The sequence below is a fragment of the Gasterosteus aculeatus genome, chromosome 15 (genome assembly GCF_964276395.1).
Source record: "Gasterosteus aculeatus chromosome 15, fGasAcu3.hap1.1, whole genome shotgun sequence".
NCBI classification, from domain to species: domain Eukaryota; kingdom Metazoa; phylum Chordata; class Actinopteri; order Perciformes; family Gasterosteidae; genus Gasterosteus; species Gasterosteus aculeatus.
Genome location: NC_135703.1, coordinates 14,562,957 through 14,587,172, shown reverse-complemented (window position 1 = coordinate 14,587,172; position 24,216 = coordinate 14,562,957). Strand labels below are relative to the sequence as shown.

General features: G+C 46.2%; 2 protein-coding genes across 2 annotated transcripts; one reads left to right on the top strand and one right to left on the bottom strand.

Annotated features, from left to right (window-relative positions):
* Positions 1 to 9,931: 9,931 nt before the first annotated feature.
* LOC120833081 (tubulin beta-4B chain) lies at positions 9,932 to 12,881 on the bottom strand. The gene is made up of 7 exons (XM_040199904.2): positions 12,603 to 12,881; positions 12,275 to 12,383; positions 11,767 to 11,877; positions 11,358 to 11,602; positions 10,908 to 11,230; positions 10,468 to 10,812; positions 9,932 to 10,363 (listed from the first exon to the last, which is right to left on the bottom strand). Exons 1-7 carry the CDS (start codon positions 12,657 to 12,659, stop codon positions 10,216 to 10,218), a joined length of 1,338 nt encoding a protein of 445 aa, XP_040055838.2. The 5' UTR covers positions 12,660 to 12,881; the 3' UTR covers positions 9,932 to 10,215.
* An 862-nt stretch (positions 12,882 to 13,743) lies between these two features.
* Positions 13,744 to 23,863, top strand: nrde2 (NRDE-2, necessary for RNA interference, domain containing). Its single transcript, XM_040199111.2, has 19 exons — positions 13,744 to 13,839; positions 14,767 to 14,872; positions 14,974 to 15,174; positions 15,286 to 15,426; positions 15,635 to 15,891; positions 16,001 to 16,227; positions 16,493 to 16,717; positions 16,956 to 17,145; positions 17,328 to 17,461; positions 17,722 to 17,842; positions 17,954 to 18,126; positions 18,224 to 18,395; positions 18,509 to 18,729; positions 18,829 to 19,312; positions 20,245 to 20,642; positions 20,786 to 20,925; positions 22,820 to 22,961; positions 23,154 to 23,225; positions 23,361 to 23,863. The coding sequence occupies exons 1-19, from the start codon at positions 13,779 to 13,781 to the stop codon at positions 23,484 to 23,486; spliced, it is 3,591 nt and encodes a 1,196-aa protein (XP_040055045.2). The 5' UTR covers positions 13,744 to 13,778; the 3' UTR covers positions 23,487 to 23,863.
* Positions 23,864 to 24,216: the final 353 nt, after the last annotated feature.

The window sequence follows — 24,216 nt, the reverse complement described above, 5'->3', positions numbered from 1 at the left end:
CCGCAAACTAAAAACACACCTCTTCAGACTCTACCTCGACTAAAGACTAACAAGTTGTAGCACTTAAATTGTACTAATGCCACTTATATATAGCAAATTGTAAATTGGCTTATTTGATGAAATTACACTTTCTTGTTTCTTGCTACTCTGAGTTTGTACCCATATGGTTGAAGGCCACAGCGCTTCAATCGTTTCAAAACGGAAGACAGATCCGGTGGAGGAGGTGGAGCTCGACGTGTTTCAAATCTGGCTGAGGAAAGATCCACTGGAGGAGGGGGAGCTCGATGCGAAGATGGAACTGGAGAGAAAATGATAGTGGGGCGGGGAGTGAGTTTGAGCTTTTTCATGTAGTCAGTGAAATCTGTGAGGAAGGCGGATGGGTGGAGGGGAGGGAGTTCTGGATCCAGTCTCGGGGGTGGAAGTAGGTGCATGTGAGGGAGGTGACGACTCCTCCTCTCGGAGGTGGGGAGAAGTTGCTGATCAGAGCAGGTCCCTGATGATGAGGTTAGGGACTCCTTCTTTTGGCTGTCCATCAGCCAGGGGCCTCCTTCCCTAAGGTTCTCTATGGTGATGTTGTCTGGTTATCTCTTGTTTAGACTCGTCTTGTCTCTTGTCCTTGGCACTGGGCGTGGCCGGGTGACGCAGAAAGTAAAATGGATGGAGTTAAATAGTTTTACCCCTGACTTGTTTAGCCAAACTCTGGTGGGGCTTACCTCTACGCACAGCCTCGGCTCTGGAACCACACTCCTGGATAGGGGATGGACTCTATTCTACTCCGGAGTGGCCCATGGTGTGAGGCGCTGGGCGGGTGTGGGGTTACTCATAAGTCCTCGGCTGAGTGCTGCTACATTGGAGTTTACCCCAGTGGACAAAAGGGTCGCCTACGCCTTTGGGTGGTGGGAGGGGAGGGGGGGGGGGGGGGGGGGGGGGGGAACTCTGACTGTTGTCTGTGCATAAGCACCAAACAGCAGCTCAGAGTATTCGGCCTTTTTGGAGACCCTGAATGGAGTCCTGCAAGGGGCTTCAGTAGGGGACTCCATAGTCCTACTGGGAGACTTCAATGCGCACGTGGGCGACGATGGAGATAACTGGAGAGGCGTGATTGGGAGGAATGGCCTCCCTGATCTGAACCTGAGCGGTTGTTTGTTACTTGACTTTTGTGCTAGTCACGGATTGTCCATAACAAACACCATGTTCAAACGTAAGGATGTTCATAAGTGTACGTGTAACAGAGCGCCCTAGGCCAAAGATCAGTGATCAATTTTGTAATCGTATCGTCTGATCTGAGGCCGCATGTTCTGGACACTCGGGTAAAGAGAGGGGCAGAGCTGTCAACTGATCACCATCTGGTTGTGAGCTGGGTCAGAAGATGGGGGAAGACTCGGGACAGACCCGTGCGTTCCTTTTCTTCGATTCAGTCTTTCTGTCCTTCATCTTTCTGCTAAAGAAGTCTCTAATCTTTCTCGTTTCAAGTAGAATGTCCAGCTGTGCGTTCCTTTTCTTCGACTCAGTCTCTCTGTCCTCTGTCTTTTTGTCCTCTGTCTTTCTGCTAAAGAAGCCTCTATTCTTTCTCGTTTCAGGGAAAATGTCCAGCTGTGCGTTCCTTTTCTTCGACTCAGTCTCTCTGTCCTCTGTCTTTTTGTCCTCTGTCTTTCTGCTAAAGAAGCCTCTATTCTTTCTCGTTTCAGGGAAAATGTCCAGCTGTGCGTTCCTTTTCTTCGACTCAGTCTCTCTGTCCTCTGTCTTTTTGTCCTCTGTCTTTCTGCTAAAGAAGCCTCTATTCTTTCTCGTTTCAGGGAAAATGTCCAGCTGTGCGTTCCTTTTCTTCGACTCAGTCTCTCTGTCCTCTGTCTTTTTGTCCTCTGTCTTTCTGCTAAAGAAGCCTCTATTCTTTCTCGTTTCAGGGAAAATGTCCGGCTGTGCGTTCCTTTTCTTCGACTCAGTCTCTCTGTCCTCCGTCTTTCTGCTAAAGAAGCCTCTATTCTTTCTCGTTTCAAGGAGAATGTCCTCATCTTCCTTGTTTATTTCCTTCAGTTGTTTGAGTTCAATCTCATTTCTACATTTGCCTTTCGGCATCTCATTTATCTTGCTTTCTTCTGTCTCAAACCTGTTGTTGGTCATGCACGGGTTTTCCTTTATGGCCTCGATTCCCCTCTTCAGCAAGCTGTTATCTATACTCAAACGCACGTTGTCTGTCAACAAAATTCTCCGATCCTCCTGGAGATGAGAACAGGACTCCTCAAGCTCTTTTACTGTGTCTAACAACTTTTCTTTCTCGACCAACTCATTCTTGAACTTCCTCTCCAGACAGTTTCTCTGTATCTGGAAGATCGTCTGCAGATGATTGTATTTCTCCATCCACGCCTTTTCGTTCTCGAGATTCTCCTGTTCTCGTTGAATCAGACGTTTTCTGGTTTCCTTGATCAACAAAGACGGCCCATCTCTGGTGTTGTAAAGTTCCATGAGCAGGTTGTTTTCCTCAGCGAGCGTATTTTTTTCTTTCTTAAACTTATTAGTCAGGTCAGCACTAACATTTTTTTGTAGTTTCAGATCTAACTTCAGACCGTTTATAGTCTTATCACAGAGCTTTATATGCTGTTGAAGGTGGACTATTTTATTTTTGTCAGCTTTGGCCCGGGCGCGGAATGTCTCGAACTGATTTACAGACTTCTTTTCGAATGTCTGTAGTTCACTTATCAGTTTCCTCTGACTGGAAATTTCCTTGTTTGCACAATTAAGCTCTATTGTCAGCTTTTGTACGTGGGGGTTAGTTCTGCAGTTCATATTGCGTTTTGAAGAATCCTGTGGTGATGTGAAAAACTCTGATGTCTCCAGTAGGCTGTGTCCTTTGAAAGTGACAGCGTTGAAAGATCAAAGCTAAATTCTAGTTCTATTTCTAGCGTATATATGGCGACGGAAGGCATGTCATGCAGCATCACAGATGATGCATTCGTTGCCATAGATACGACAAGAACAACATCACAACTTGTCCAGTTAAGAACATGCTACAAAGCTCTTGCTGTTACCACGGAGACGGAAAACTGTGATTCAATCAGATTCACGAAAGGGGACATTTTTCTTTTGTTTGTTGTTTTATTATTAGTTTTAATCAAACTTTGTATTGAATTCATACAATGTAAAGACCTTTTCTTTTTTTTACATGGTCGTAATCCAGAGGTAGTTGAGGCCTGATTCAGGGATTCGTTTTGATAACAAGGTCAGGGTAAGGGCATTTCGGCCTAAAGTCTTCACCTCTCTCAGAACTGTCAAAATGCCCAGATGTGACTCGTCCCGCTCGTTTTACAAAGCAAGCATCGGAGCAGACTCATCCATACTCCTGTTATAATGGTTGGGGAAACACCGCATTGGTGTCATTAGTCTTGTTTGGACCCAAAATATATCAATTATCAGGAATCCAATCCAAACAGTTTTATTTCTAAAGCACAGTTTAAATGAACACAAAGGTTCCCAAGGTGATACTTTATCCTTGCCTGCCTCAGAGTCCTGGACGAAAGCAAGTCTTGGAGGGACGGTAGATTGCAGCCGATCACCCTCTCAGCACAGCGGATGACATTGCCCGAAATGGTGGAACGAGCTCTCTGATGACATCAGGACCGCAGAGAGCCTTCACATCTTTCGCCGCAAACTAAAAACACACCTCTTCAGACTCTACCTCGACTAAAGACTAACAAGTTGTAGCACTTAAATTGTACTAATGCCACTTATATATAGCAAATTGTAAATTGGCTTATTTGATGAAATGACACTTTCTTGTTTCTTGCTACTCTGAGTTTGTACCCATATGGTTGAAGGCCACAGCGCTTCAATCGTTTCAAAACGGAAGACAGATCCGGTGGAGGAGGTGGAGCTCGACGTGTTTCAAATCTGGCTGAGGAAAGATCCACTGGAGGAGGGGGAGCTCGATGCGAAGATGGAACTGGAGAGAAAATGATAGTGGGGCGGGGAGTGAGTTTGAGCTTTTTCATGTAGTCAGTGAAATCTGTGAGGAAGGCGGATGGGTGGAGGGGAGGGAGTTCTGGATCCAGTCTCGGGGGTGGAAGTAGGTGCATGTGAGGGAGGTGACGACTCCTCCTCTCGGAGGTGGGGAGAAGTTGCTGATCAGAGCAGGTCCCTGATGATGAGGTTAGGGACTCCTTCTTTTGGCTCTCCATCAGCCAGGGGCCTCCTTCCCTAAGGTTCTCTATGGTGATGTTGTCTGGTTATCTCTTGTTTAGACTCGTCTTGTCTCTTGTCCTTGGCACTGGGCGTGGCCGGGTGACGCAGAAAGTAAAATGGATGGAGTTAAATAGTTTTACCCCTGACTTGTTTAGCCAAACTCTGGTGGGGCTTACCTCTACGCACAGCCTCGGCTCTGGAACCACACTCCTGGATAGGGGATGGACTCTATTCTACTCCGGAGTGGCCCATGGTGTGAGGCGCTGGGCGGGTGTGGGGTTACTCATAAGTCCTCGGCTGAGTGCTGCTACATTGGAGTTTACCCCAGTGGACAAAAGGGTCGCCTACGCCTTTGGGTGGTGGGAGGGGGGGGGGGGGAACTCTGACTGTTGTCTGTGCATAAGCACCAAACAGCAGCTCAGAGTATTCGGCCTTTTTGGAGACCCTGAATGGAGTCCTGCAAGGGGCTTCAGTAGGGGACTCCATAGTCCTACTGGGAGACTTCAATGCGCACGTGGGCGACGATGGAGATAACTGGAGAGGCGTGATTGGGAGGAATGGCCTCCCTGATCTGAACCTGAGCGGTTGTTTGTTACTTGACTTTTGTGCTAGTCACGGATTGTCCATAACAAACACCATGTTCAAACGTAAGGATGTTCATAAGTGTACGTGTAACAGAGCGCCCTAGGCCAAAGATCAGTGATCAATTTTGTAATCGTATCGTCTGATCTGAGGCCGCATGTTCTGGACACTCGGGTAAAGAGAGGGGCAGAGCTGTCAACTGATCACCATCTGGTTGTGAGCTGGGTCAGAAGATGGGGGAAGACTCGGGACAGACCCGTGCGTTCCTTTTCTTCGATTCAGTCTTTCTGTCCTTCATCTTTCTGCTAAAGAAGTCTCTAATCTTTCTCGTTTCAAGTAGAATGTCCAGCTGTGCGTTCCTTTTCTTCGACTCAGTCTCTCTGTCCTCTGTCTTTTTGTCCTCTGTCTTTCTGCTAAAGAAGCCTCTATTCTTTCTCGTTTCAGGGAAAATGTCCAGCTGTGCGTTCCTTTTCTTCGACTCAGTCTCTCTGTCCTCTGTCTTTTTGTCCTCTGTCTTTCTGCTAAAGAAGCCTCTATTCTTTCTCGTTTCAGGGAAAATGTCCAGCTGTGCGTTCCTTTTCTTCGACTCAGTCTCTCTGTCCTCTGTCTTTTTGTCCTCTGTCTTTCTGCTAAAGAAGCCTCTATTCTTTCTCGTTTCAGGGAAAATGTCCAGCTGTGCGTTCCTTTTCTTCGACTCAGTCTCTCTGTCCTCTGTCTTTTTGTCCTCTGTCTTTCTGCTAAAGAAGCCTCTATTCTTTCTCGTTTCAGGGAAAATGTCCGGCTGTGCGTTCCTTTTCTTCGACTCAGTCTCTCTGTCCTCCGTCTTTCTGCTAAAGAAGCCTCTATTCTTTCTCGTTTCAAGGAGAATGTCCTCATCTTCCTTGTTTATTTCCTTCAGTTGTTTGAGTTCAATCTCATTTCTACATTTGCCTTTCGGCATCTCATTTATCTTGCTTTCTTCTGTCTCAAACCTGTTGTTGGTCATGCACGGGTTTTCCTTTATGGCCTCGATTCCCCTCTTCAGCAAGCTGTTATCTATACTCAAACGCACGTTGTCTGTCAACAAAATTCTCCGATCCTCCTGGAGATGAGAACAGGACTCCTCAAGCTCTTTTACTGTGTCTAACAACTTTTCTTTCTCGACCAACTCATTCTTGAACTTCCTCTCCAGACAGTTTCTCTGTATCTGGAAGATCGTCTGCAGATGATTGTATTTCTCCATCCACGCCTTTTCGTTCTCGAGATTCTCCTGTTCTCGTTGAATCAGACGTTTTCTGGTTTCCTTGATCAACAAAGACGGCCCATCTCTGGTGTTGTAAAGTTCCATGAGCAGGTTGTTTTCCTCAGCGAGCGTATTTTTTTCTTTCTTAAACTTATTAGTCAGGTCAGCACTAACATTTTTTTGTAGTTTCAGATCTAACTTCAGACCGTTTATAGTCTTATCACAGAGCTTTATATGCTGTTGAAGGTGGACTATTTTATTTTTGTCAGCTTTGGCCCGGGCGCGGAATGTCTCGAACTGATTTACAGACTTCTTTTCGAATGTCTGTAGTTCACTTATCAGTTTCCTCTGACTGGAAATTTCCTTGTTTGCACAATTAAGCTCTATTGTCAGCTTTTGTACGTGGGGGTTAGTTCTGCAGTTCATATTGCGTTTTGAAGAATCCTGTGGTGATGTGAAAAACTCTGATGTCTCCAGTAGGCTGTGTCCTTTGAAAGTGACAGCGTTGAAAGATCAAAGCTAAATTCTAGTTCTATTTCTAGCGTATATATGGCGACGGAAGGCATGTCATGCAGCATCACAGATGATGCATTCGTTGCCATAGATACGACAAGAACAACATCACAACTTGTCCAGTTAAGAACATGCTACAAAGCTCTTGCTGTTACCACGGAGACGGAAAACTGTGATTCAATCAGATTCACGAAAGGGGACATTTTTCTTTTGTTTGTTGTTTTATTATTAGTTTTAATCAAACTTTGTATTGAATTCATACAATGTAAAGACCTTTTCTTTTTTTTACATGGTCGTAATCCAGAGGTAGTTGAGGCCTGATTCAGGGATTCGTTTTGATAACAAGGTCAGGGTAAGGGCATTTCGGCCTAAAGTCTTCACCTCTCTCAGAACTGTCAAAATGCCCAGATGTGACTCGTCCCGCTCGTTTTACAAAGCAAGCATCGGAGCAGACTCATCCATACTCCTGTTATAATGGTTGGGGAAACACCGCATTGGTGTCATTAGTCTTGTTTGGACCCAAAATATATCAATTATCAGGAATCCAATCCAAACAGTTTTATTTCTAAAGCACAGTTTAAATGAACACAAAGGTTCCCAAGGTGATACTTTATCCTTGCCTGCCTCAGAGTCCTGGACGAAAGCAAGTCTTGGAGGGACGGTAGATTGCAGCCGATCACCCTCTCAGCACAGCGGATGACATTGCCCGAAATGGTGGAACGAGCTCTCTGATGACATCAGGACCGCAGAGAGCCTTCACATCTTTCGCCGCAAACTAAAAACACACCTCTTCAGACTCTACCTCGACTAAAGACTAACAAGTTGTAGCACTTAAATTGTACTAATGCCACTTATATATAGCAAATTGTAAATTGGCTTATTTGATGAAATGACACTTTCTTGTTTCTTGCTACTCTGAGTTTGTACCCATATGGTTGAAGGCCACAGCGCTTCAATCGTTTCAAAACGGAAGACAGATCCGGTGGAGGAGGTGGAGCTCGACGTGTTTCAAATCTGGCTGAGGAAAGATCCACTGGAGGAGGGGGAGCTCGATGCGAAGATGGAACTGGAGAGAAAATGATAGTGGGGCGGGGAGTGAGTTTGAGCTTTTTCATGTAGTCAGTGAAATCTGTGAGGAAGGCGGATGGGTGGAGGGGAGGGAGTTCTGGATCCAGTCTCGGGGGTGGAAGTAGGTGCATGTGAGGGAGGTGACGACTCCTCCTCTCGGAGGTGGGGAGAAGTTGCTGATCAGAGCAGGTCCCTGATGATGAGGTTAGGGACTCCTTCTTTTGGCTCTCCATCAGCCAGGGGCCTCCTTCCCTAAGGTTCTCTATGGTGATGTTGTCTGGTTATCTCTTGTTTAGACTCGTCTTGTCTCTTGTCCTTGGCACTGGGCGTGGCCGGGTGACGCAGAAAGTAAAATGGATGGAGTTAAATAGTTTTACCCCTGACTTGTTTAGCCAAACTCCATCTGGCTTAAAAAGGTGTCTGCGCACCCAGAAAATGTTGTCTCTTGGGTTAGAGACTATATCTTTTGAGGAGCAGAGTATTTTTATGTTATTTCCTCAAATCGTTCCAAACTCTTTCACAGCATATTTACCAACTCAGGCTGAGATAGCTCTACCTCTGGCCTTCTGCGTTCACATTTAGTTTTTGCTTTGAGAATAGATAGCTGATTATCCAGGTCATCAAATGAAGATTTAGGACCCTCTGAGACTATATCAATTCTGTTTTGCAGTTATAGACTATTTTGTTGTGGCGATTCTTGTTCTCCTTTTCTCAGTGGTCCTTGGCTTGGTGCTGCTGAATGCAAGGGTTGATGAGTTCTCCCTATGTGCAGGCTGTGCAGTCGCATCACAAATCTCGGGGCGCTGTGCTCTGCCTGTAAGTCATCCCCAGACATCCCAAGGGTATGATAGGGTATGATTGTACCGAGATAGTTCCAGGGAGGACTACCAGTTAAATATTCAGTATCTACTACCAAACCGTGGTGCTAGTTTAAAAAAACAGTTATTTTTAAAAGCCTCCTTGGATCGGTAGAGAATCAATTACCTTAACCATAACTATATTCTAAAATACATTTAAATGTATATGGATGTTGCAAAACATGCAAATATATCAGCAAGAGGTAAGTGATCATAAGCGTCAATCATTAGTGTTAGTAAAATAAACAACACAATACAATATGTAAAAAATTAAATTGATTTTTTTCAGAGAAGCAAGACACTGGTTGGTTGATGTTAGAAAAATGAATACTCGACACCAGTGTAAAATGATCAAAAACAGGATATTTAATGTTTGCAAATAGGAGACAGAGTTGACACACATACAACTCATGTGCAAAGCCTGCTCGCAGGTCTTCTTTTCCAGCCCCCACATATATACTGGGATGCGGTATGATAAACAGGAAGGTCTTGCGCACGTACAATGATGTCATTGTACAAGGACCGTCATGTTACTTATCCTGAGACATACATCTGATCAGCATGGAGTGGCCTTCTGGACACCGGACATGTATGTCACACAGATTTCATACCCTGAGCGGTCATCCTACCTCAGCTGACATCTCATACACCAACTTATTGTACAAAAGATACAGACATAGTCTTGTTTTGTTAAACCCCCATTCTTGACATGACATTATTTGCAATATTGGCTCTAGTAGGAAATGTTTCATAATGGATCTATTTCTGCTCTCATGATGTGCTTCTTGGAGGGCAACATGCCTTTACTTTCGCCTCATGTTCATCTTTTATATCAGATATACATCTAATGGTTTAGGTCTGTAAACGCTGGTGAATCTCTTGAAAACAACTGTAACACACTGCTGGTGCAGAGGACATTTTAAAGTGTTTTTTGTCATGCACAAAATGCTGTATTTTCATTGAGTATTAAAAAGTAATCTTACATGCCACAGAACTTATGACAAAAGCATCATTGAAAATGCAAATGAAGTTGGTGCATTTGTGGACGATTTGATTCTTGAAGTTAGTGTGTGAGTCACTCAGACAGAATTATATTGGATAAGGAGATGTATCCGTTATGAATGGGTTGACTCCTGTTGTCTTATTCTCACAAATACGCACTAATGTCAAGCAGAATGTACCAAGAGATGTCTTATCAGAAACCGCGACCTGGTGATTAAAGACGTAGACATGTATCACAAGAACACACACAAATATAAGGAGAGAAAAGTGTTCACAGTTGTACTTTGTGTTTAAGTGAGGTGTGTTTTAATAACAGCGAACGGGAGGTTTTAGAAATTAATCTGACGGTGTCAAACTCATTTCAGGTTCGGACAGTACGGGGGGGATGCGGCGAATCGATAGAGAAGAAGCAGAAGCGGCCGCGCATGCGTGAGAATCCGTTATGTGGATTACAATATCTGTCATAAAAAGTTATATTTATAACTAGCCACAAAGAAAAACACACCACAGCACCAATTCATAAAATCTTTATTAAAATCCAGCTATGATCTGGTCTGACCAGTTCCTGATGAAATCGTTTTCTTTGAAAAGCAGGAAATAAGAAGACAGAAGAGACAGAGAAAAACCAAGACTGGAGAACTGCTTTGCATTCCTGCTACGGCTCGACCAGAGTTCTATCAGTGGAGATGCAGGGAGACTCTTTTTAACTGTTTGTTTTACAGCCAGTCGTCAACAATTCTACGACAATACGAACAATGATTGTTGCATAGAAAGAAAGGAGGTCATGTTGGGTGTCTAGGCCATGTCCTCTTCACCCTCCTCCTCGAACTCGCCCTCTTCCTCAGCAGTGGCCTCCTGGTACTGCTGGTACTCGGACACCAGGTCATTCATGTTGCTCTCAGCCTCTGTGAACTCCATCTCGTCCATGCCCTCGCCGGTGTACCTGAAACATGTGAACCGTTACTAGCACGCATAACCCCAGTGAATTCTGGGTAAGAAGCAAATTACGGGCAAACCTCCCAGCTGTAGGATGTCTCTTTCACTCACCAGTGGAGGAAGGCCTTGCGGCGGAACATGGCGGTGAACTGCTCGGAGATGCGCTTGAACAGCTCCTGGATGGCCGTGCTGTTGCCGATGAAGGTGGCGGCCATCTTGAGGCCGCGGGGCGGGATGTCGCAGACGGCCGTCTTGACGTTGTTGGGGATCCACTCCACGAAGTAGCTGCTGTTCTTGTTCTGCACGTTCAGCATCTGCTCGTCCACCTCCTTCATGGACATACGGCCTCGGAAGATGGCGGCGACTGTGAGGTAGCGCCCGTGGCGGGGGTCGCATGCTGCCATCATGTTCTTGCTATCGAACATCTGCTGGGTGAGTTCGGGAACCGTCAAGGCCCTAAAAAGGAGACAGACAATATAAATTGGGATTCATTTCAAAATTCATTAAACTCGAGTTTACGGTCTCTATGAAGCGAGTTCCCGCCCCTCTACCTGTACTGCTGGCTGCCCCGGCTGGTCAGCGGTGCAAAGCCCGGCATGAAGAAGTGAAGCCTGGGGAAAGGCACCATGTTGACCGCGAGCTTCCGCAGGTCGGCGTTGAGCTGACCGGGGAAGCGCAGGCAGGTGGTCACCCCGCTCATGGTGGCCGAGACCAGGTGGTTGAGGTCACCGTAGGTGGGCGTGGTGAGCTTCAGCGTGCGGAAGCAGATGTCATACAGGGCCTCATTATCAATGCAGTAGGTCTCATCCGTGTTCTCCACCAGCTGGTGGACGGACAGGGTGGCGTTGTACGGCTCCACCACGGTGTCAGACACCTGGAGAGGCAGCGTGGAGGATGCAGAGGAGACAAAAGGGAGGAAAGGGCAGCGGCATTTAAAGCACTGGGGAGCGTGTGGAGGGACAAGTATTTGAAGCTGAAATGTCTTTGAGTGTCATGTGAACCTTGGGAGACGGCACCACGCTGAAAGTGTTCATGATGCGGTCCGGGTACTCCTCTCGGATCTTGCTGATGAGCAGGGTGCCCATGCCGGAGCCAGTGCCTCCCCCGAGGGAGTGCGTGAGCTGGAAGCCCTGGAGGCAGTCGCAGCTCTCCGCCTCCTTCCTCACCACATCCAGGACCGAGTCGACCAGCTCGGCTCCCTCGGTGTAGTGGCCTTTGGCCCAGTTGTTTCCTGCTCCGCTCTGGCCTGCGATGGATGCAAATACAGTCATGCGTCAGCGCTTTGGTGTCTCTAAAGTCTGCCACACTGCAATGAGTAGTGCCTGATTCCCTGTATGAATACACAGCTTTAAAATATGGGCCATGAAGGGAAGAAAAAAAAACAATGACGGTCGATGATTTAATTCTCACCAAAGACAAAGTTGTCTGGACGAAAGATTTGGCCGAAGGGACCGGACCTCACGGAGTCCATTGTGCCCGGCTCCAAGTCCACCAGCACTGCACGGGGGACATATTTGCCACCTGGAGATTGCAAACAAGTAGACACATTAAGAGCATTATCACAAGCTACAACTTCTCAGGTGAGGACTGAGCAGTACCCAGGCGCTTTTCTCCTCGTTCTGTTATTGTTACGTTATTAGGTTTTTAGTCACAGGCCCTGGCTTCAAAATATGCCTAAACTAAGGATAACGAACATATGCCTCCTATATATTTGGGATAACCTCATCGGCTTGTTGATTTACTTGCACCATGGAAACGGCGACGGTAACTCGAGAGGCGCGCTGTCTGCAGCTCCTAGCGGCTTCCGCCGGGGCACAAGGACGACGACCCCCCCCCCGGATCGCCCCGCTCCCCGCTATTGAATTACCGTGGCTCACCTCTACAATTAAGTTAACTAGCGTAAAGGTAAAGTTCACACCTGATGCCTCGTTGTAATACACGTTGATGCGCTCCAGCTGCAGGTCGCTGTCCCCGTGGTACGTCCCGGACGGGTCGATGCCATGCTCATCGCTTATCACCTCCCAGAACTAAAAATAGGAGTAAGAGTGGATGACAAAGGTTAAATTAGCCAGTTTACTAGCATGACGCATCGTAACGAGTCTAACCCAGTGTTGGCATGGAGACTGAGGGCCGATACGTTAGCAGTCGTTGCTAAGTAAGCTAACGGATCAGCCCGCCCAAACTCGTTAAACACACGCACTTTTTATTGATTTAATAATTCCCTCTAAAAACAAAGCGTCGCTTACCTTAGCTCCTATTTGGTTTCCACACTGGCCGGCCTGCAGGTGCACGATTTCCCTCATGTTGATGGTAATAAAAAAGTTTCTTAAAAGAATAACGAGCAAAACAGACAGTTTAGTTGTGACGTTGTTACACTTTAGCGCTCCAACTACGGACTAACCGGAACACTCGGCGGGCGCGCCAACAACGGCACACCGAGAAATGCTATTGGACCAACTGAATGTCGGTCAAAGCTTACCGGACATCTCATTGGTCCACACAACTTAGTCTCCTAGCCTTGTAGTAGCTCCGTAGCCCTGGTAACACCAACTATAATCCAGTACACAGCAGCGTTGCTACTGAAACTCCCCAGAAACTCACTAAACCTCCCCAGAGATGTTAAACCATCTAATTATATATATACATTATATGATAGGGGAACACTGAGGCGCGATAGATCATTATCTTCGTCAACGCATACCTTACATATACATATACATATCTGTATGTCTCAGATGTCTCATGTTTGTAAAGTGACTAGTAGCAAATCTAATACATATCACGCGTTATGTCGCCACAAAAGAAGTGCACCCTTCGGCAAAAAAGGGCGTTAAAGTTCAACCCCAAATTTACAGACCAACACAGGGCTGCTTGCAGGCGGCACCAGACCAAATATAATGGAGTGCACCAGAGCTTGTGAAACCATCATTTTAAGGTTAATAGAAGGGAACTTCATCACGTTATTAGTACCTTTATATTGTTCATTTTTAACCGTTCATTATTTTACGTTAACTTATTATATTCTTCTTATTCAAACACATATTACCATCTCATAAAAATAAAAGTTTTAACATTGTAAATCGAAACCACAATCTTAATGTAAGACATAAACAAAGAAGAAAAAAACAGCAGTTAATTAAAAAATAGATTTACATAATTTCAAAAAGAATATTTAATTCATGTATTTTTTCGAGATATAATATTTAATTGTGCACATAACTACTTTTTTATGACATTTAAGGGGGTTAAGAAAAGTAAAATACCTGTAAAATAACTGTTATCTTAAATCACCATGACCAATTCAATTCCCCATTTTAACATCAAAAGCAATACTAGGGTAATAAAATGTTTTTCAAATGTTTTGCTCTTGCCCCGTCAAATGACGTCATGTTCCTGCGACTGTTTATGTGCGACTTACCATCATGGCTCTCTTTCCAGCTTTTGCTGATCTACAGAGTGACAAAGTTGAGGATCCTTCAAAAGGTGATCATTCTTTCGTGTAGCTCACATTTTTATATGGACGGATAGTCGCCTCTACGCTTTGTTTTCATCGCGTTGAGATAATAAACCTGTTGAACTACGAGCCAGTTGGTATTACCTGTCTCAACGTCGGCTGTCCGCTGCATTTGAATGACAGACGTTAGCGTTAGCTTCCTTCTCGTCAATTAGCTAACGTTAGTTCACATTCCCTCATACGGCTGCTTCTGAAAGCCACGCTAGCGTCTAGTATTGGTATATCCGGAATTTTACACTTTTGTTACATTCCGTTAATAGATCAAACAAATATGGTGTTATGGTTGCATTGCCTTAGCAACGACATACGACTACATAACGTTTTATTTGCGTTCTTGTAACGTTACATTTAGAAGACAAAGTGAGCAACGAGACAATGTCGCCATACTGCCTTGATGATATTTGTGCAGCCGGACTGCTGAATGCTTTCAATACTCTGTGTCTCTGTATATCTGCTACTACGGCTATCTCATTCTTCTCCACCTATTGTAACGTTAATGTTCGTTTAAAGGGAGAAAATATTCTTGTTGTCACTACCTTTACATCCATTGGCGGATTTATTTACACAGTCTTTTCTCTAGGTTAGTCCGCTCCACGCAGACCTGATCCTCCGTAGTAGAGCGGTCATGTCTGTGACCTTTCTGTACCCACTGAGCCAACTCAGTCGGGTTTGTCTGGCTTCTTAGACTGTGGTGCATCATATGGATTCAGCTTCTCTAATTAGTACTGCGGCATGTTACAACCTCCCCCTCCCCAGTTAGACTGGCATACTCTCAGTGTCTTTACATGCAGTAAAGACACTGAGAGCGGCTCCCCATCAGCGACTCCTCATCAGTATCTCTCCATCCTCCACCTGCATATTAAGTAACATGTTTTTCATCCACTCTCTCCTTTTAGAATTAAACTGGCTGAATAATAAGAGTTTCCAGACTGGTGATGCCCTTTCTCTTCACAGTCGTTTCTTTGAGAAGACCAGTGAGAGGCGGAACGAGAAAGAATCAAGGTACAGGTCAAAAACCAAAAGCTTGTTTCATTGCTTGTAGACCCACCACTGGACACTGGAGTTCATGTTTGCTACTCTTGTGTTCACCTTATAATCCTCAGTGTTGGCAGAGATGTGAGCTCTGCAGAGGAGGAGAAGGAGGAGGGTAATTTGCCACCGAAAAAGAAGAAAAAGAAAAGTGAAAAGAAGAGGAAAAAGAAGAAAAAACACAAAAAGAAGAGTGGGAGATATTCGGACAGCAGTGGGACAGACTCGGAAACCGTTTTCCCCAGTGACCTCAAAAGGGAACAAGAGTCTGATCGGTATGGACGCACAGATTTACATCACACACGCTTACTCTCTTAATCGTATTCACAAAACCACCAGCTGGCTTCTTTTCTGTATTTATGGTTGCCGTCTGTGCTGCCATGCAGTCCCCAGGCGGCTCCGATAGCAAGCTGCTTCTCCTGGTTAGATGACCTCAAGTCGCCCACGGAGCAGCCGTTCTGTGTGGACCGTAAAGCCGACCCGGCCAACTGGACCTACAAGTCCCTGTACAGAGCAGACGTGGCCAGGTAACACACGTTAGACCACGAGGCCAATGCCTTGGCATCTCCCTCCTTCCCGTAGTGACTAACCCATCTCACTGTTGGTTCTTCGTTTTAATTAGAAATCAAAGCAATTATTTTACATTGCAACATACCATCTCGGCTCCTCTCACGAGGAGTGAACATAAAAGCCTCCGTGTTGTCGAAGTGTGTTGACACTCTACGTGCGTTTCAGGTATAGGAGGAAAGGCAGCTCATCCTTGGGCCTGGACCCCCGCAGACAGGTAGTCAGCTGGGAGGAGCCAAATAAGAAACAGAAAGACAAGAAGAAAGCAGCAGCAGACCGATACTTCTCCACAGTCAGTCGCCAGCTGCTGAGGTCCGAGCCCCCGGCTCCCACGTTACCTAAGGCTCCTGAGTGCAGCAAGGACATCAGCCCCACCTCCTTCCTCCCGTTGGCTGACGATGAGGGTAACAAAGAAGGAGAGACGGGTAAGAGATTCAGCCACAACAGCCGGCGAAGGGGGCTAACAACAATCTCAAAAAGTAAGTCAAAGACCTTAGCTGATGGTTGACAACTAAATGCCATGTGTCAATCCAGGTGTCAGAGTGCAGACAGGGTCGGTCAACCCTCTCGGTGTGTATGACTCCTCCACGGCCCTCTGGCTGCAGGGGAAGGGAAAGCAGGAGCAGACGGAGCAGCAGCGGCAGGACAGCGAGGCGGGGCAGAGCGACGCGCCCTTGGCCGGGAGGACTGAAGAGTTTAACCGGCGGCTCAGAGAGCAGCCAGCAGACGCTCAGCTGTGGATTCAATTCATACGATACCAGGTATGGAGACGCTCCTTTTGTTACGAAATAGACCACCGCTTCATTCTGCTTCACATGCCTTGCAACCAGCTTTGAGATGTACATTTAGTAAAGGTCACTGTGTAGAAACCCTGTAGAAACAAGAGTGTCTCATGCTGAATGTCAAATCACGTGCATGTTTTTACTCCCTGTATTGTGGTGACACCAGTTTCACTATAATCATCAGACCAATGATTTATCTGACCTGTTTATTGAGCACTACTTCTAAACTACTACTTCCCTCTAGGATGAGCTGACTGCGACAGAGTTCGGCGGCGAGGAGGAGCAACGGGGCAGCGACGCGGCCGAGCGGCGTAAGTCTTCCTACAGAGCGGTCCTGGAGAAGAAGCTGAGCATCGCCGAGCGCGCGGTGGCCACCAACCACGGCTGCGTCGCTCTGCAGCTGGAGAGGCTCAGGATCTGCCAAGAGCTGTGGGAGCCCTCGCTTCTGGCTAAAGAATGGAAGAAACTGGTCAGTCTACAGTCTCTAAGCGTCTCCATGAACTGACTGCTGCTCTTTATTCTTAAAGAGTGGAAAATCACTCTACTTTTTTCACAAGCAAAGCCTCCTCCGCATTTAAGTAAATCACTTCCCATCACCGTGTCTCGAGTGCTTCTCTGAGCCCTTCTTCTCACTGGCTAATGTTGTCTGCAGGCCAGAGCTCAGAGTGATTCTGAGGCTAACCCGCGTTTCATCTGTGGCGTCTCAGGTGTTCCTCCACCCAAACAGCGCCCCCCTGTGGAGGGAATATCTGCTGTTTGCCCAGAGCTACTTCAGCAACTTCACCGTGTCGAAGGTCAACTCCGTGTACGGGAAGTGTCTGAGCACGCTCAGTGCGGTGCGCGATGGCAGCATGGTCTCTCACCCGGCCCTGCCAGGGCTCGAAGAGGATATGTTGGGTAACAGAAATTTGTTCCTGCAGCATTTCTTATCACTTATTCAGCTACCGCGCTCACTTTATCAGTCTGGCCAGTTCTATCAGTGGCTTCTGTCCCAAGGCAGTCACCTTGGTGTGTCATCTTGCACCTTGCATCTCATAATGCAACTGTTCCCGGGTTGTCTACCCTTTCCGTCTCTCCAGATATCTTCACCCAACAGTGTCACTTCCTGCGTCAGTCTGGTCACTCTGAGAAGGCGGTTTCCCTCTTTCAGGCCATGATGGACTTCACTTTCTACAAACCAGACAGCGTACGGAAACTGTCCACCAAGCAGCAGGTAAACACACGCACACATGTCATTTCTTATCCCAAGACTAAGAGGTTAAGCACCTCTCCTGCCCCGCTATCTTCTTTTGTTTTTTTATCTACAACGTGGTAATTAGGGAAACTTGTACACAGGGACACTTGTAGTCCTGATTCCTACTTTTAAGATCAATCTTCACACAACAACACACACGCATGCCTCTTTCTTTCCTCATTCAAAACTAAGCAAGAAAGCAACCTTCCAGTTAAATTCAGTTTTTCGTGCGTGTACAGGCTGAGTTCTTTGAGCCGTTCTGGGACAGCGGGGAGGAGAGGGTTGGAGAGTTGGGTGCCAGAGGCTGGAAAGCCTGGATGCTCCAACAGGAGCGAGGAGGGTGGCTACAGCCCAGTGCAGGTGAGACACACACTGTTGACTATTCCTGGAATAATTTCTACATCAATTTGCGGGCTGGAATGGTAAAAATCTACAACAAACCCAAACGTGTGTGTCTGTTGTTTTCCGCAGAGGAAGAAGAAGAGGAGGAAGAGGACGAGGAGGAGGTGAAGGATCGGAGCCAGCCCAGATGGACAGTCTGGTTGGAAGTGGAGCCGTCTCGTGAAGCAGCCCACTGGCTGCCCTGGAGGCCCGACAAGACCAAGGGGCAGTCGGAAGTGGACTGTGAGGACCCGGACAGACAGGTACTGGTTTCATGCATGGCAGAAACCACTGAATGTTATTGGCGTGACCGCTTTGCTTGACTTTTTCCTCTCTCTCCCACTCCCTCCCCTACTCTAGGTGTTGTTCGATGACATCGGCCCTTCCCTGATCTGTCTGTCTTCACCGGAGCTCCAGCTCCGTCTTCTTCTCCGTTTTGTCTCCTTCTTGGGGCTTCCCGTGGACTCTGTGCTCTCTGCTGACCCCTGCCAGCCGGGCCTGCTGCTGGAAAACCTCTCTCTGCTCACTCAGGGTAAAAACTTTCAGTCTGACCAAAACAAACCAGCTGTTTCTGTTTTTTTATTGTAAATTGAACAACTTATAGCAAATCATTTGATGCAAAATTGACTTTTTGTCACATCCTAGGTAATGACCTCAAACGTCCTCTGACCTCCTACAACCTATCTGACCCCGGGATCAACTCTGTGGGTCACACGACCACTCTCCATGGAACGAGGAAGTGGGTGGGGCTTGGGAAGCAGGGCGAGAGGTTTGTCACCAATGTCTTCAGGGGGGTCCAACCTGTCCTTCCTGCCCACCACCGTGCCGCCCTGTCGCTTAGCTGGATGCAGTACGAGAGACTCAAGGTAGGAGTTTTTTGGATTCAAACTGTGACACGGTTAAACGCTGGTAGAAAAGGGAGGTACTCATTTGTGTATGTGTGTCTGTGTGTGTGTACATGTCAGGTCTTGCGCTGCTTGCATGGCGGCAACAAAAAGCGTCTGCGCTCTCAGGGCAAGAGCAGCAAGCGGGTTGCCAAGCAACTCCTCAAAGAACCCGACAACCGCTCATCGTTGGTGCTGTGGCAGGAGTACGGCCACCTGGAGTGGACGCTGGGCAACCTCGAAGAAGCTCGCAAAGTCTTCTCGACGGCCACGGAGATCGTGGGAGGCCAAGGGCTGAAGAGCGCCGCGCTCTGCGAGCTGTGTCTGCTGTGGGCCCAGCTGGAGGTGGAGGACGGCTCGGGTGTGCGCGGGGGGGGGCTGGCAGACGTCACCGTGTCCCCAGCCGTCTGCGTACTGACCAGGCTGGCAGAGGGGACCTCGTCCTCCTCCGTGTCCCTCACGCCGGTTTCTGTCCTGAAAGCCAGGAAGTCGTATGAGCAGGCTCTGACTGCCGGCCTGGCAGCCCTGAACCAAAGCCCCCCCAACCCTCCAAACGACACAAAAGGTTCCCTTTCTTACTACGTCTGTGTGTTTCATCTGTCAGCAGGCGCTACATGTTTCATAAAAGGCAAAACAGTTGTTTGTGGACAGTTTTCCGATAAAATCAGTTGTTTTGCATGTCTTGACCTTTGGTTACTGCTATTCAGGTTTTCCAAACATTCTGTTGCATTTATTTTGATTCACTACATTTGAATTGACTTTTTTGCAGCTAGTGTTTTCTAATCATTTAGGTACAACGTGACAGTCATCTGGCATAGAATTGGAACTTGTGCAAAATATGTAAGCCATTACAATTAGGGTCTCAGTAATGTGAGGTATAAAGTATGTGAACAGTAATTTCTCTGAAACTGGGAACTACAACCTCCAATAACAAGTAATTATTACTAGTTAAGCCCCAGTCCTGTCTACCGGTACCAAGTACTGGTCGAATGCTTTCTCTTTCCTACGTTCAACTTCCCACTATGTGAAACTCCTTCACACTTAATGTGGGGTAACGTGAGACCAGGGATCCCTGCAGCTCAGTTGTCCTCTTTTTGGGACTGAATTCATGCCATTCATAGCAGAAACACGGAATTGTATGAAGACGGTGACCAACAAACTGTTTATTGTCGATGGGGCGCATCTGACCAATATCCAATAAACATATCAGATCAGGGTGTACATCATTTATTCAAACTACTGGTAGCAAGTGGCATCTACGTCCCACTGGGTCCCAAGGATTTCTGTAAAGCAACATAACTGTTCTTACTAGTCAAGCTGGCCTGAGGTGATTAGGCCTTTTTCAGAGGAGACATGTTGACATGTCGCAGAAGGAAAAGCACAAGTTAGATAATTGAAGGAGTGATGGCTGAATTCTATTGAACTGATTGAACAGGCCAGCTCAGACTGTTTCCTTTCATCACGTGGATCTCTCTCCTCTCACCGTCGCACCAACAGGTCACGAGGACCTGCTAGGAGGGAAGCTGAGGCTGAGAGGCCTGATAAGCTGCTACGCTCTCTTCCAGTACCTCACGATGGGCATCAAAGCCGCCAACGCCGTCTACAGCCAGGCCCGGGAGAGGACGGACGAGTTGCACCGCACACTGACGCAGCTCAGCATCAAGGAGGAAGCCAACCTTGGCACCCCCGATGTCCCTGCGGACTCCAGCCATGCGCAGAGGCACTACGTCAACAGGCTGGCCTCGGAGTGTGAGGCACTAGCTGTGCAGCAGGCGGCGTTGCTTAGGTACCACAACAGCGCATGTGTGTTTCCACTGGCGACACTGAGACAAACGCTGACCTCTGCCCTCGCCGCCTGGCCGACAAGCGCTCCCCTCTGGAGCATTTATATACAGGTGAGCCACTTGTCTCGCATAAGTTATCTTAACTCCTTTCATTCTTGGCACAGCATTTCTCTAGATGTCTGTTCGCTCTGTTGCACTCACTCTGTACCGAACCAGTCCTTGTGTACTGATGCACGAGGGCCATCGTGTTTCAGGTGGAGAACCGTTACCACAGTGCTGGCCGGGCGCGCCGCTTTTTTCACTCTGTAACCAGGGACAACCGCAGCGTGGTGCCACGCCTCTTTGCTATTGTTGCTGAACAACAGAGGAAGCAGCTGGTGGATGCTGCTCAGAGGTAAGAGCAGAAAGGACGACGGGCAGCTGCTGGGTTATTCTGAGGGAATAAGCGTTGTAACAACCTAGAAATCAAGGTGCCACGATTGTCATTTTCTCTAATATTAATTGATATTTAATAGTGCTGGGAAAAAGAAACGTTAACTCGATTAATCGCATTCTACTCTGTGATTAACAGCGATTTATGTTTTCAACCAAAAATTCATTGCACTGCTTAGGGGGTAATGAATATTTTATTACATTACATTACATTACATTACATTACAGGCCATTTAGCAGACGCTTTTATCCAAAGCGACTTACATATTTCTTAGGGTACATCACTAAAAAAAAGGTAGCACCACTGATCTAGACATCAATATGTTTGAGAAATCCACTAGTGCCAAAACAAACTCAAACTAGCTGGTATAATAAGAAGAAAATGGCCATTTATTACTCCTAATTCACACTTTGGATAAAGTTTCTGGTGGATGAAGTACTAGTCCAAGTTCCAAGCTAACTTTTGGATCCAAAGTAAAATGTTTATAATGATCAACATGAGGTAACGTTCTATTTATTAACTCTCTGTGGGGATTTTCTCAATTGTTCTACATCTTCTTAAATTCATCTTTAATGCCGTAAATGTTACATACCCATTTGTTATACATCCAAATTGGCAGAACAATATCAGCTCTCGATACAATGGGATATCAATTGTCCTACCAACCAAACCAAAATGTGAAGCCATCAGCATTTGGTCAAATACATTTGAAGAATACGCTGTCCTCAGTGTGGTTCCAAACATACAGGCTTATTCAGCTATCTGTATCGGGACAGACTTTGTGTTTGACTGGTTTACGTTCTGAAGGCTGAAACCAGGTCAGAACGAGGCAGAGGAGTTGGACGCAGAGTGACAAAGAAAACAAAAGTACCACCTAATTGGAGAAGCTTTCTGTGGATGGAATTTGGTCAAGTTAAGTCTACCAGGTTCACGTCTGCCTGTTCGTGACGGCGTGGAGCACATAAGCTCAGAAAAATCCTGTGGCCTCATTTTCTTTCACACAGTCACTGGTTGCAACGTTGTATCGGCCTTTTGTGGTGAAGGCAAAAAGACAGACGTGTCCCCTGACGTGTCTCGTGTGTCAGCGAGTACCCAGATGATGCAGACCTCAGCGGGACTGAGAGGTTTGTCCAAACAATGTACGACAAGAACAGCACTGCTGACGGGGTTGGTGAGGCGAGACGGGACCTATTTGGGCTGCTGCTGCGAGGAGTGGGTCCCCTGTGCATGCTTTGGGAGGGAGCGGAGGAGGGGGGCATGCACTGCTCTTAAAAGAGAGAACGACCCCCCCCCCCCCAACAGGAAATGATGGTGCAGATGATCACTCAAATTGAGCACAGACCACCAGCATTTTAAAATTAATTGGCTTATATGTCAAAGTCTTTTGAAAAGAAACAACTTTCTAACTGCATGTTTGATTTCTCGTCTTATAAACCCATATTTTGATAACATCGTCAAAATTAATTTAATTTACCTTTCCTGAAAAAATAATTTGATGCTTGTTTCACAATCGGACTAGGATGATGTTTTAAAATAAGCTATGCTTTCTCTCAGGTGGTATTGCATTTCCTCATGGATACACTGTGTTTTAGAAAGTTGTGTAAATTGGGGTCTGTGGTTTTATATGACTAGTGGGCTAGATAGTCCCACTGGGTTGGATGATTTGTTATGTAAAAAACCTCTGTGCTTTATGAGTCATGTGTTATTGCAGAGCAGAAAATACCCGTTGATGCAGTTTATTTTTTATATTTATTTGCCATAGATTAAGAGTGGGGAAAGGTATTGTTAATTTCACTGGGTATTTAGGGAACGGAAGGAAAGATTATCCTAGTAATTTTTTCCATGGTCATTGTAGATCTTGCTGCCATGATGCAGCCTTGCCCCTCCTGCCAGAGAATGGCCTCAGCAACCGTATCTGTGGACTGTTTGAAAGCGCCATAGCAACAGAGATGGGTTCTCACTGTCCATTACTTTGGAGGATGTACATGTACTTCCTGGTAAGACGGCAAAAACACTCACATTTTTACTGATATTGTGAAGACTTTTGTGTTTACTTGAATCATTTACTAATTTATCTTAGACGCACAGTGAGACCAACCAATGCAGACTTGGTTTGGGTAATTTGCATATTTGAATATACAAACATGACAGCCAGTAAAGTCTCATGTCTGCACTGTGTGTATTGGCAGGTGTCTGAAGGGAAGGTGGATAAAGCCACGGGGATCTTCTACAAGGCCTTACAGAATATCCCCTGGGCCAAGGTGAGCTACAGACAGAAGAGAGATATTTCCTTTGGTTACTTCATTTTTTAAATGTATTCCTGAGCAATCCGTGTTCTCTCTCTGTGGGTGTGTATGAATCTGAATATGCATTTCTGCACATGTGTGTGTGATCAGGGTCTGTACATGGACGCAGTGAAGCTGTTCCCCGAGCATCTTCAAGAGTTTGTAGATCTGATGACGGAGAAAGAGCTCCGACTAAGACTTCCTCTAGAAGAACTGGATATACTGCTGGAGGACTGAACACACACGTCTCATTCAAGAACACGAGTTGGCTCCACCGGCAACATGCCTGTGTCGGCACACCGGATGGCAAGAAAAGGAGACAAATCACACCCGGATGCAAGCACACACGTTTAAAGAGTGAATTAATGATTATCCTTTGTTACATGGGTTTTAGTACCAGATACTGTTCATAAATGCATTATTCTAATTGCTGTGTTGTTTTGTAAATGCATACCTTTTCGTGCATACATACGGAGGGCGAGTGTTTCCAATTAAATATATTTTGAAAGTTCATGACATGTTTATATTAGATGCGATTGTGAAGGGCAACTCCACATTAGAGACCAAGGAACGTTGAATGAATACTGAGGTAAAATAAAAAAAATTGAAATTAAGTCATATGGTAAGACAATCGAACTCTGTAACCAAGAATAGAAAGACCAGTTCAGATATTTTTTATTTTAAACATATTGTGAAGTTTTAGCTTAATAATGTGAACAATGCTTCTGCAAAAGCTGATACAGTCAGGCATTGTTGCATTCTTTAAATTATATCATTTCAAGATTTCCAGTTTTAAGATTCCGTCAGTTAGGTTAAATGTCCACAGAAAGTCGTATTCATCGCCGTCCTCAACTCACCTGTGAGCTACCTTGCGGTTTTACCTGCCCTATTTTACCACTCGTGTCACGGAGCTCACTGTACGCGCGGTGGCGGTGGTGTCTCTCCCCGACCGGTTGTTGCAGCGCCG

What these genes read in the sequence shown, in the direction of transcription:
- LOC120833081 (XM_040199904.2), bottom strand. Translation starts at nt 12,659, where the DNA reads ATGAGGGAAATCGTGCACCTGCAGGCCGGCCAGTGTGGAAACCAAATA. An exon ending in GTATTACAACGAGGCATCAG is followed by an intron (nt 11,878 to 12,274) that starts GTGTGAACTTTA and finishes TGCAATCTCCAG; the next exon opens with GTGGCAAATATGTCCCCCGT. An exon ending in GCGTGGTGCCGTCTCCCAAG is followed by an intron (nt 11,231 to 11,357) that starts GTTCACATGACA and finishes CTGCCTCTCCAG; the next exon opens with GTGTCTGACACCGTGGTGGA.
- nrde2 (XM_040199111.2), top strand. Translation starts at nt 13,779, where the DNA reads ATGGCTCTCTTTCCAGCTTTTGCTGATCTACAGAGTGACAAAGTTGAG. An exon ending in TACAGAGCAGACGTGGCCAG is followed by an intron (nt 15,427 to 15,634) that starts GTAACACACGTT and finishes CGTGCGTTTCAG; the next exon opens with GTATAGGAGGAAAGGCAGCT. An exon ending in AGAATATCCCCTGGGCCAAG is followed by an intron (nt 23,226 to 23,360) that starts GTGAGCTACAGA and finishes GTGTGTGATCAG; the next exon opens with GGTCTGTACATGGACGCAGT.